At 41.8% G+C, this 13,480-nt stretch overlaps 1 protein-coding gene across 1 annotated transcript in view; it reads left to right on the top strand.

The window, feature by feature from the left end:
- The first annotated feature begins 898 nt into the window (after nt 1–898).
- FAM20A (FAM20A golgi associated secretory pathway pseudokinase) overlaps nt 899–13,480 on the top strand; it is a 67,252-nt gene continuing 54,670 nt past the window's right edge. The window contains exon 1 of the mRNA XM_072645506.1: nt 899–1,456. Coding sequence (XP_072501607.1) covers nt 1,026–1,456 — 431 coding nt within the window. The 5' untranslated portion in view covers nt 899–1,025. The remainder of the gene's footprint in view (nt 1,457–13,480) is intronic.

Here is a 13,480-nt window from a genome sequence, read left to right as displayed (position 1 = left end):
ACCTGAAAGAGTTTACTGGACATAGGTCATAACCTGAGCTGTGGGTTTTTGTTCTTGTTCTTGTAACTTTTTTTAACAAATAAAAATAAGGAATTCTTCTATCCCTGCCAAGCTATCTCCTCCAGCATACCACAGCTGAGCCCCAGTTACAAAGTTCAGAGAAAGAGTGAGGGGCCAAAGAGTGGGAGAAAGTTTAATGACATGGAGAGCCAGAAAGTGGAAGGACAGAACTGGTCAGCGAAAGCGAGAACTGGCTGGAAAACTGCGGTAAGGGCAGGTGCCAGCTAAGAGTGGGTGGAGGGCTGGGCTCTGAGCCAGAGCCTAGGGGAAGGCAGTGCGTTACCTCTGCCTCTGGGAGTGCAAGCGGGCTGGCAGAACTAGCCCGGAGAAGCCCATCCCGCCTGCCGACCCCACCACTACCATTCACTCTCGTGCTTTGCCAACCTGGGGCACGGATAACCCCACCGCCGGCTGAGAGAACCGCAAAAGCAGCAAGCATCCTCCGTAGATGAGCTTCAGGCTACGCAGCAGTCGCTTTCTTCCCCTTGGTGCCGCAGCTGACTGGCCCACTTTTCTTCTTTACCGCGACGCCTCCCACCCCAGCCACCCCACTTAGTGGCCAGTACTAGCCTGGGGCTCCGGGGAACCATATGTCTGCGCTTCGCTAGCGAGGCTTCACCTGCCCTGGGCGGGTGTCCTGGCTGCAGGGAAGAGACGGCTCAGATCAAGACATTCACTCGCCCCACCTCCCCTGCCTCCACACTTGGCTTAGTGGAGTTTGTCCGCGACCCCCGAAGAGTGGGTGGGTGGCCGCCACTGACAGACTGCTCAGCAGACTATCGCCCCAGCCAGCCTCGAACCTGCTCTCTAGGCTCCCCCAGCCTTGACACTCCTTTGCTTCTGCCCTTCCTAGACCGGAGACCTGAGCCTCTCCGCCTTCCCCATTCCTTCGAAGGCGGGTTAGCCCGCTTCCCCTGTCTTCATTTGGGCCCCCTCAGCCCCGGAGCCACTACCCAGGTTCCGCCATGCTAGGGCTCCGCCGGGACCGGCTGCTGACCCTACTGCTGCTCGGGGGGCTGCTCTCCGCTGACCTCTACTTCCACCTCTGGCCCCAAGTGCGACTCCAGCTGCGGCCACGGAGAGGTCGGGGGGGCTGCTCTTGCCCAGACGCAGCTGGCGACCCCTCCGCCCCGCCCCCGGAATCCGCGGCTGCCACAGCCTCCCGCCCCAGCGAAGCTGCACAGAACTTTTCCCAAGTCCAGCCGGGCCAAGCGAGCGATGAGCAGGGCGGCCGCGGCGCTGACCGCCAGGACCTCCCCTCCAAGTTGCAAAACCTCTTTGCCCACCCGCTATACCGTGCCCTCGAGGAGCCGTCTCTGCAGGGACCCGAGGACTTTCTGCTGTCCAGCCGGGAAGCGCTACGCTATTACCTAAGAAAGGTGGCCCGTTGGAACAGGTGAGATGGGCCCCCACTGCTCCGCCAGGCGGCGTCACCACCAGCTCCCCTACACTCAGCCTTCTAGGTACCTTGGGACTGGCCCTACTACCTCACCAGCTCAGGCTGGTGGCTGACCAAATCCATCCTACCTCTTTGGGCACTGTGCCCGCATGCCCAATCTACACACGCACGCACGCACGCGCACGTCCTGGACCCTCTAGTGCTGATGACCCTAGTGCCCATCCTGCACACACCAGGTGCCTAAGACCTGGACCCAGCGAAAAGTAATGACTCCCAAAGGTCAATTTCAGAGAAGGTTCAAAGGCACTGGAAAAGTTTATATATTTGACACACTTTAAAAGCTGGTTCTCCTCTCTGTTCCGAGCTCTTTCCTCATATTTTTTTCTGCCTGACTCACTTGCTTTGGGTCCCTGACCCACTTTTTCTTTCTCCTTTCCTGGTTCTGAAGGAAGTCTCTGCTCCAGTGTAGGGTTTTTTTTTTCCCATTTGGAGTTTACAACTGGAGCAATCACGTGGAAGGCATTTTTGGCCCTGGGGCAAATTCGAGTGGCTCTGAAATTAGTCCGAGATCCAATTCAATTCACACCCACCATTTTTTCCTCTTTTCTTTTTCTTCTTCCTGGCCATTGTCAGAGGGAGGAAATAGGACGTTAGTGAAGGCAGGGAGCATATAATAGTCAAATACTGTTTTGTTGTTAGGGCTACAGAAGGGAATTTGAAGGTGGCTATGGAGTCTTTCTGTGTTGACTCATTTATAGAAATTTTACGCCCTACACATTTGAAAATTTTTGTTTTTAACGCAAATACAGATAGTTATCTGCTTGGGAGCTTTTAAAACCCAAAGGAAAATGAAACAAAAGTATCAAGTAAACTTAAATGCTCCAGAAAGAAGGGAAGGAAAGGAAGGAAGGAAGGAAGGAAGGAAGGAAGGAAGGAAGGAAGGAAGGAAGGAAGGAAGGAAGGAAGGAAGGAAGGAAGGAAGGAAGGAAGGAAGGAAGGAGGGAGGGAGGGAGGGAGGGAGGGAGGAGGGAGGAAGGAGGAAAGGTATAGGAGAAGTTGATGGAATGCTGAGGACTCTATTTTGAATCCTATACGTGTGATTTTATTGGTATACCGTATAACTCCATCTACCAAAGCTGACTAGCAGCAGTCTGCAATTTAGATAGTTGCCTGGAGGTACTGAAAGGTTAAGTGCTTTGTCCACCTTCATTATAGGTCAGAAATGGAACTTGAACTCACACCTCCCTCCCTCCCTCCAGACTGGTTCCCTATCCATTGTGTCATGCTTCTATCCAAAACAGAGATACTATCACTTCCTCAAAGTTTTAAGGAAGGATGGTTTAACCAATAACTACTCCTCTCCCAGGAGTCACAGCCTGAATGTTGAGTGTACTTTGTAGGACCATAGGCAGTTTGTAACAATTTTCGAGGAAGTAAGAGGATAGGAAATCATCATCATCATTTCCAAAGAGAGTATCCTTGACTGAAATCAATGAAGTAAAAGCCCAACTGCAGTTTTATATTGGAAAAGGAAGTGGGCATCAATGGATTTCATTTCTAATTATGTACAACAATAAGGTAGCTTGCTATTTCTTCTCAGGTGCAGTAATTCTCAGCATTTCCTTGTTTTCATCTGTAGGTGTGTCTATCAATAGAAAGAAAGCTTGGCAAGGCTTCTTTAAGTCAGGCAAATGGAACAGTGACAAAAGTGCTAAATTTGGGAGAATTGGATTCAAATCCTGGCTCTGCTTCTTAATACCTATGTGACCTTGCATAAGCCTTATTCTCTCTTTGGGTCTCATTTCCTCCCTGGCAAAATTAGGAATTAAATCCAACTAACATTTATTTAACCCCTACCAGGTTCTAGGTCTTATACAAGGTGGTTAAATTCTAACCCATGAAACCTCTTCTTGTTCTAAACCTATAATCCTATAAACAGAAATCTTTTCCTCTAGTATATCTGAAAGACAAGCCCCTTTGGATTCAAGGATAGGAGTTGTATGGAAAGTCACCTGAGACTTTATTTTGGGAAATGTGGGGTTTAACTTCTATGACCTCTAGAGTTCTTAGTGCCATTTTGGTACAATAGAAAAGTCAAAGTTGGAGTGGGAATTTTGGCAAAGAGCAAAAACATAATTACTGACCTGCACAGCTGTCTATTTTGAGCTGTCTCATTTGTACAGCTTATGTGTTGCAAAAAAAGAAAACCTAGCAACAAGAATCTGGAATCTAACAGAAGATCAATGGAGGTGAGCGACCTTGCTATACTCAGGGGTAAAAGAGCATTTCTGTGTGATTGGTGGGAAGTGACAGTGGAGATTAATAATCCTGCCACTCTCTGATAAATAAATGAATGGATGAAAAAGCATATGAGACAGTATGTACAAAGCATTGTGTTAATAACTAAATCTAGGATACAAATAAAAACCGAGAGAAAGTGCCTGTTATCACATTTGTCACTTTTTACTACAGAGAGACAACACATAGAAGTTTTAAATTGCAAGCCAGATGAAGTCCCAAGGCCCTTCAAGTGTAGAGGGCAAGCAGATGAGAATACATCCTCTTTAATACATTCTAATTGATAAAATCACAAACATTTTTTGATGTTGGATCATTTGACACTGCCATGGACTTCAGTGGCAAGAATTTCTTTTCTGGATTTTCAGTAGATAGGGCTGCTGAGGAGGCAAGAGCTGCAGCACCTGCAGAAGCAATTAATATTTGCACTGTAGTTTCTCAGGATCATGGTTTTAAGGACTGAAGGCACTATCACTCCAGGTGCTCTCGGCTTAAATGAAAGTTAATGACAATTGATCAGCAGTTAACATTGGTTTTGATGATTATGTATGTAGGTACATGTGCAGTAAGAGCAGATAGGTTCCTGATTAGCATAATTAGAACTGATAAAAAGGTAGAAAGACCCATGCCCTCAACTCAATCTTCATATTAGTGTTAATATAATCGAGAAGATTAAGACTGATCCTGTATCATTTTCTTATTGATCTTATTTATAACTAATTGATTTTGCCCCGTAACTGCTTAAGTCATGGTTCTTTGTCTCCAAACTTAGTTCAGAATTCAGCTGTGCTGTAATAGCTTAATTCTAGAAATCCAATTCTCCTGCTAATCACCAGGTTCTTCTGGACTCAAGGAATTCTGCTAACCTTGAGGAAAGTGTATGAAAGAAAGAGAGATGGGCATGATGTCTTTACTCCTCCATGCTGTCTTTCAAGGATATCTGGTTTGTTGTCCAAAAGTCTGCTGGGCTGCTCTCTTACACCTGGAATCAAACAATGAACACTTCTTGGTCTCATGAGAGAAGAAGAGGAGACATTGCTAGTTCCCCATTACCAAACTTCCAACGAATCATGCTTGTCGCTCCATCTCATTCTGTAACCAGTCATGATGTCCTTAATCCCATGAAGCCATCTACCCCATTCTGTTTCTTTTTTCTATGCTCCCCAAAATCTATAAAAGGGGAACTGTATTTTGGCTCAGTCTTTGGCATGAATAGAGGCAAGTCACTGACCCTTTTATAGATAGGTAGCATGCCCCTGCTAATAAATGGTATTTTGCTCAGACATATGCCTCAGTTTTCCCTTTTGTTAAATTCGAATTGCAATATAATAATGCTGCTAGCATGTATTATGTGTGTATAAACATAAATACACAACACATAGTATAATAGTGAATGATGGAGCAGAGAGTAATATCACTACAGAGAATACCCCTCAGTTTAAACTTGTCATTATCACTGTAAAGTAGCTAATGGTCACATCTTCTCCCCCCACCTTTCCTTTTCATTTTCAAGAAGTGGCAGACTGAAGCCAGATGCTATAATAAAATCACACCATGGACAGAATGGGACCCAGGAATATATTTAGTATCCAAAATTTTGGATAACTCCTTTCCTCTTTCCCTTTAAACTTGGAATTTAAAAGATGCATAATTCCAGCGATGTTTGTAGTTCTATTGTGAGGCATAATCATTTGGGTTTTTTGTTTATTTTTGTTTTGATTATTAGTGAAATTATATGTGAAATTATTGATGAAACATAGGTCCCTTCTGCAAAATGAAGGTAGGTATTAATGATGTAACTTAAGGATAAAGAACCTAGTTAGACTTGACAGAAGTATAAATCATACCTTAATCTGACATTTCATGCTAGTTTTTTTCCCTTATGTAGACACTGATCCACTTTGTATTTTTAAATCTTGAATACGTGTCCAAAATATAGCCTACAATATAGTATAAATGTGAGTATACCATTATAAAAATAATGCTCAAAAATTTAGCCATCATCAAAAGGATTTTATCAGCTAATGGTTCCCTTTACCAGAAGAAATGCAGGTGTGATGTAGTCCATCAAACTTAGGTGAGCATTCTTTACTACTTGACTAGCAGATAAAATTAGTCACTTCAGTGGGGAGAGAGACTTTGCAGGGTCAGCAGACAGCATAGTGATAACAGCTTTTGGGGGTAGACATAGTCACTTCCCGAGTGGATTCTTCCATATGCAGAGGAGCAGCAAGGAGAAGCTCCAGCTATGATCAGTTCCTAGGTGACTCTAGGTCAGTTTCTAGATGTAAGGTCCTCCATTGCTGCTTTGGCATCTGTTGCCACTATGGCCATTCCCCTCAATTCAGTTCAAAAATTTTTGTGAACTCCCTTCTATAGCCCATGAATTTAACAGTTTAGTCTTTTTCGAGGCTACAAAAACTACAATGACCATAAGTCCATGCAGGTATATTAACAAACTTCTCCCTGACCTATAGGAATTGATCCAAAGAGTATACACATATGCACTCCAAAACAAACCATAGGATGAAAGGTTTTAAAATTTCCAAAGCCCCTCCCCCCTTTTTGACACCCTGAAGCTTGGCTATATGGCCTGTAATTAAAATCTGAGATAAGCTTATGATTAAATTTTGAAACCTAAGGCTTTTCAATGCATGTTGAAATTTGGGCAACAAACATTCTTCATCCACTTAGTGCTCTCTGTGTAGATGGATGAGCCAAATGCCTGTGAGTCATTATAGCTGTCCTCCAGGAGGCTCCTCAGTATCCTGGGACCTGATGCAATCAGCACGATTTCATCCACAAACAGCACCTGGAAGAGTACATCATCCATTCCCTATCTTTGTTCTCTTTAGTGCTATTTCTACTTCTTTTATGAACCCACGTAGGACCATGGAGTTAGGTCCCAAATGCAGTGGTTTCATTGTCCTTGATGGAGTAAAGAATTTGTTATGAGGATTTATGCAAATTTCTCCCCATTTTTCCTCTGTATTCCTTCTGCCAAACTTTTTTTTAAATTGATTTTGTTGTGCACTGCTTCGTGCTCCTTTATGAGATATGCTCATAACAACCGTTCTTTATAAGATTTTACAAATGAGTTTGTATTCACTCTCAGATTGACTCATTCTATGAACTTCTCCAGATCTTTACCAAAAGCTTTCCCACCATGAAAATACCTCTTCCCCAAACCAACTCTCCTAATTGGATTAACCCTTAAAACTTTTTTTAATGGTTCTGCTCAAATGTTTTGTTTATGTTAATTTTTTGGACAGAGGCATAATTGAGGAACAAGGGATGCAGAAAGAGGTAAGAAACAGAAAAAAAAAAATCAAAATCATATGAAAAAATGGAACCAACCCTCCCAGTTAGCCCTGCCCCAAACCAGAGGGGACATTGCCCAGACCCTGGAGAAGTAATAAGGGTGAAGATGAGGACACACAGTGGGAAGACACGGATAATTTATGGAGTACTGGAGTGAACATAAGTGTCACTTCCCAATTTATTGGATGGGAAGGGCAAGCTATCTGCAGATCCTATGGGACCTTCTTCTATTGAATGACAAGCCCTGGCCTGGCAAACTTCAGTCCCAGCCCACCTCACTCTCTGGACTTCCCTGCCTCTCACGAGAAACCTTCCCCCTATCACCTCTCTATCAATTTCCAGCTATACACTATATTGTCTTTCCTCATTAGATCCTAGATACTATATTGTTTGTCCATATTAGTATCCCCAAGCACTTGGTACAGTGCTTAGCACATAATAAGTGCTTAATAAATGTTCTCTCTGTCTAGTTATCCAGATATCTATCCATATTCTACTTCACTACTGCTTTTGACAGCCATCTCTACCCATTGAAAAAATAAATCAGATACCTGCTGATTGTTTTCAGGATTCTTTTGATCTTCATGTAGAAATTAATTTTCCTCAGTTAAATTTCTGAATGAAATTATTATAGTTGGTGTTGATGTCATTTCTGTCATCCCATTTTAAAATTTTTCTCACTTGTTCAAATAGTTTAAGGTTAAGTTGTTTCAGTAGTGATAACATGTCTTTTTTCTCATTAGGATTCTTTCTTCTTTTTTACTTATTCTGATGTTAGCCTTAATGTGTTAATGGTCTCAGCTTGAGTTTAATGGTCAATATATACCAATGGCTGACTCCAGGATAACTCCCATGGTAATCAAAAGTTTCTTCTGTCTGTTAAAAATATAATCTCTTTCTTTATGGCTCTATTTGATGTTTGCCGTGTTCAGTTCCTAAGGATTCTTTTCTCAAAGTATTCATGATATCAAGGCATTCAGCTTCAATGTAATCTACAAGTCTTTGGCCTCTCTCATGCCTTCTTTCTGGGCCATGCTTTCCCATATACTTCTCTTCTTCATTTTTTCCCACCTTTTCATCAAAGTCACCAAATATTTGAATGTATGTTGATTTAATTTGGAGGGTCTTATCGAGTTCTTCTTAGAATTTCTCTACATTTCATCCTCAGCAAGCAATGCTGGTAGAAAACCTACAATTATTTTCACAGTAGTCTTTCTACAAATGTTTATCATCAGTGCTGTAATGTATGATAACCAAATATTCCACAAAATATTTCTTGTTGCTTACTATAACACTCACTCTAACAACTCCTTTCTTCTTCAAAAAGCACCTATAGGCTATTCTTCCACTTAGCTGTGACTTCCTTCTTTCTTCTGTATTTGTTTATAGTAAGAATATCAAGGTTGATATGATTCAGCATCTCTTGTAAGATTTTCATTTGCTGGATATTAGACAAGAATCTTGCATTAAAATACCAACAGTCAAATTCAAATTAATAGGTGGTCCAAAAATTGTGGGTTTTTAGCAGTCTCTGCCACTCTGCTTAATCATTGCAGAAGAAAATAAAGCCCACACTAAAATTTTTTTTTTTATTTTCCCCCTTTTTTTACGGGTTGCCATGACCAAATTAATTCATCACTGGGTGAACAACCTACTGGTGAGTTGTCTTTTCATGCCTCCAGCATGTTGGGCGGCAAATATATGGGAGTACCCTTAAGCTAATCCATTTTGATGAACTTACATAGAGTCTGCTCTAGGATACCTCCTCAAAAGGAAATTGCTACTCCTGGGTTCTAGGGGATAGGCTGTAGGTCCACACCTCTGTTACTATAGTTCATGAGTGCCGCTAACGGGCTTCCCCTCCACAACCAACTAGTAGACAAAATTTACTCAAAATAATAGCATTTGCTAAAATGGCATAGTAAAAAGAGTAGCTATACGACATCCTCTCTCCCATAAGCCTGAGATAAGCCTTCCATAAGCATAAATACACATAACATTCATGGAAAGAGCAGATTCAAACTTTAAGTATAGTGGTAATAAGTCATATGTTGAAAATACATGGCCAAGGCAACTCACATGCCTTGTACTTCAGAGCCTCTGTGTCCTTCCTCTTGTCATGGAGTCCCCTTCACAGTTAAACTCTCATTTACCAGGTCCAGCTCTCCCATGAAACTGTAGTTAGCTCATTTCTCTGCTGTCAGAGGTCACACTCCTTGGAGCTATTTCTGGCCTTGAGTGACTGCCTGTCTTGGTATACAGAAGATGCATCCAATGTGACTTCAGCTGTGCCTATAATTCTCTTGAATTGACCCTTCCTTCTGAGCTACTAGTTTCAATGCTAGTTAACATAGCCAGTGGGGGGGGGAGGGGTGAGGAGGGGAAAGGAAAAGAAAAGTCCCATCACCAGCACCTTCTTGCTGCCCTCCAGTATAGTTTCTGTGGTCACACCTTATAAAGCAGTTTAACGTCTGAGACTTGGTCAATTTTTGCCTGGCTAATGATATTTCACCTTAATGGGGTAACTTAGGGTGGCCCCATCTTTACCATTAAACACCAGGTCCTTATTTTTTGCAGTTACATTAACTGAAAACAAGGGAATCAGGTGAACAGAAACCAAGTACCAACACCCCCCACATACTCAATTTTCCTAGTCAGAAGTTTTTGAGGGTTCTCCCTTGTATTATGCCTGTGGTGGTGAGGCAGATGACATCTAAGACCCTTTTCTGCTATGTGGATTTGTGGTGATGATGTTCATGATAACACCTGGCACATAGCACTTTAAGGTTTAGAAAACACTTTATACATGCTGTCTCATTTGATCCTCACAACAACCCTGAGAAGTAAGTATTATTGTTTTTATCATTATTATTTCATTTCATAGATAAGGAAGCTGAAAGAAAGGAAGGAGAGAGGAAGGGAATAAGCATTTACACAGTCTCTACTATGTATTAGGCACTGTGCTAACAGAGGGAACTCACCCAAGGTCACACGGTGGTATGTGTCTGAGGCAGAATTCAGACTGAATTCTTCCTGACTCCAGATCTGACACTCTGTGCACTGCACCTCCTTCAGCCCAGAAGCCACATTGTGGCCCTGCTGCACTTGAGGACCTGGAAGAATGTGATATCCATAGCAGTCACTATGAATATGCATGCATATTCCCAGAGCAAATTTGTACAATATAATAAACTCTCTTCCTCAAAGGCCAAACCAAAATATTTGTTTGGGAAATCATTAGAATATCATGAGGAAAGATTTAACAGGGTACTTATCATTAATCCAGGGAGCGCAGACATATTAAACTTTCTTTCTCTCAAGCCTCCCCACAAAAGCAAGTTCTCCTAGACAAATTCCTCCCTCCTTCCCACTCACAGATTGCTTTTCTCTTTCTCTTCTCGTTAGGTCAACTGTACCCATTCACAGCTTGTATCTCCCTCTCTGCTGTGCCTGCTCTCACTCTCTGTTCAGCCTTTCCCAGTCTGATCTCCATGTGACCCAGACTCCATGTGATCACAGGCTCCATGTTATCACAAGCTCCATGTATTAAGCCTATTAATGGACAGGGAAGATCTTCCTATTCTATTAACATTACAAGGACCACATGTGGCCTCAAGGCAACAGATTCCCCACCCCTGGCCTAAAGGATCCAAGTAATAATTCAGAGTAGCTGAATAAATTCAAGTAAAATAAAGGGCATCAAAAGAAAAATGAGGGTAGATCTGAGAATGTTATGATGATGCAATGAAAAAGTTAACATCTTGCCTCCTATCTATACTAAGTTACCTGAGCAAAGAATTTTTGTTGTCTAGTCATTTCAGTCAGGTCTGACTCTTTGTGACCCCATTTGGGGTTTTCTTGGCAGAGATACCGGAGTGGTTTGCCCTGTTTCCCCAGCTCATTTTTTACACATGAAAAATTGAGCTCAATAGGGTTAAGTGACTTGCCCAGGAATATGTAGCTAGTGTCTGTGGCCAAATTTGAACCCAGGTTCTTCTTGACTCCAGGCCTGGCACTCTATCTACTGCACCACTTAGCTCCCCAAGCAGACAATAAGACCTTACGAAGCACTGGTGAGGAGGTTTAGGGACTATAACATACCTTTAAAGATAGGAAATCCTCAATAATTTTTATCACTGAGAAGTATTTAATGCTTGGAAGATCAATTGTTAGATTGTAAACATATCTGGGGTTCACTGAATCTGATTACAGGTTGTCTGTGATTTAGTAGACAAGTCCTGAGGAGCTGAGACACATACAAGTTAAGTAAGTATATTGTCTGTGCTCACACAGTTAGTAAATATTAGGGGCAAAACTTAAATCCAGTTCCTACCGTTACCACACCTAGCACTCTCTCCAGAATGCAACACTGTCTTTTGTTATAATTCATAGGATTTTAGAGATGGCTAAGAATTTAGAGATCATCTAATTCAAATCCTTCAAGGTTTTGAGAAAAGAAATAACTTGCCCACAGAAGTACTGTAGAAACTAAGATTCAAGCCCATTTCTTCTGGTTTCATATTCAGTGCTCCTTTCCATTAGAAAAATCTTTTTATATAAACTAATAATAAATTTTAAAAATAACCTTTTTTAGACAACCTTTCTCATTCAGTCAAGTACAATGGCTCTCTAGTGCTTCTTGAATCAAATCCAAATTCCCATTCTGGATCTTATCTTCTAACATGACCCTTCTATCCAGCCTGGTCAACCTCCCTGACAACCTTCCTGTAAACTTTTCCTCCTGCTTTTCCTATAGAGAGAAGGGCAGGAAGTAGGCTGAGTGGTCATGGAAAGGAAGGACACTGGTGCTGATTATTGAGCACTATCCTACGTAGCATGATTTGGAGCTAGGGACTTAGTAATTGCTTTCTAATGACACTGGAGGTAATGCTAATCAAAGTGGAATCTATGCTGAGAGAAGAGACAGCTATCTTTTCTTGGTCAATTCTTATCATACTACTGGGTCTCAATTACTTTGTAACTAGATGGGATAACTGGCAGTCACTTTTAACATGATTCTTATTCTTATTGAATTAAAATATCACAAATTCTGCATGAAAAGTTGTTATAATCTACTTTCTATATTCTGCAAACGCCCTTTTTACTTAGCAAGGTGACTCTATAAGAGAAACTCTCATTAGAAGAAAATGGTAGTCTAGCAATGAGAAATCCTGGATGCACCCACAGTGGTTGAGCATCTTGTACCACTCCATGCTCTACATCCAAGCGTGGTTTGGACAGAGTTCACTTCCAAAGAAGTTCAACCTCTAATTGGAGGGCAGGGGGAGAGAGTCTCTTTATAATGAATGACTCATTAACATACCCTTACCCTAGCTATCCCTAGACAACTTTACTCATAGCTCTTGCCTAGAGCTTCCCCAAAAAGAGAAAGTAGGAAAAGAAGGAACCAGTATCTAGTACAAATGGGAGAGTGACTTTATTCCTCCAAAGAAGTGTTACATATAGAGTCACAGTGCACATTAACAGAATGAAGATAACAGAATTCAGTAACTATAACTTTGGTTATAGTCAACTGGTATAAGTCTTATAGCAACACAATGTTGCAATCCTGCTAATAAGCCATCTTACATACTACCTCTTCCTGGCTTAACCACTCCCAGGACTTATCTGCTGGCAAAGTGGCCAGGATTGGGTCAATCCTTTTATCAGTAGCTAACTCCACCAATATAGAAACTTTCCTTCTGAAAGTGCAACCACTACAACTAACTGCTCCAATGGATTTTGCCACTGTTTCTCTGCTATAGTATAATGCTACTTCCCATATTCAAAGACCCTCAAACTTTCCACAAAGGTCTCCAATTCAAAGAAAAGAAAGACAAAAAGATACCACTGCTACCAAGAATCTACACATAAGCTTGCCTACTTGTGACTCCTTGATACTAGCTACCACCTGGGTAGGATTGCCATGACACAAAGTTAAAGAAAAGCTCTTGTCCTTCTCCATGGCTCACTGAAATCACATCTTGCTAAAAATTTCCGCAGCATTCCACACTAAGGGACTATTCAAAGTCTATCCCATCATATTTAAACACCAAGTCTTTACAGCAGTGGGTCACCATTTGGCCAGAAGCAGTCTCAAAGTTCCTATAAAATTGTCTAGAATACAACAAAGATGAAATACCACACATTAAAGGAGGATCATAGGATCAAAGATTTAGAGCTGGAAAGGACCTGAAAGGTCATTGAATCCAACCCCCTCATTTTACAGATGAGGAACTTAGAGGTTAGATGACTGCTTAGGGTCACAAAGGTAACCTGGCACAAAAAGTGCCAGAACCTGGATTTAAACCCAAGTTCTATGATGCTCAATCTAACAGTCTTTACACTGTAACAAACCAAGTATTCAAAGTGGTAATATTTCCATAATCCAACCTTTTTACT

Source organism: Notamacropus eugenii, chromosome 2, assembly GCF_028372415.1.
Source record: "Notamacropus eugenii isolate mMacEug1 chromosome 2, mMacEug1.pri_v2, whole genome shotgun sequence".
Classification (NCBI taxonomy): Eukaryota; Metazoa; Chordata; class Mammalia; order Diprotodontia; family Macropodidae; genus Notamacropus; species Notamacropus eugenii.
This window is presented reverse-complemented; position numbering and strand designations above follow the sequence as displayed.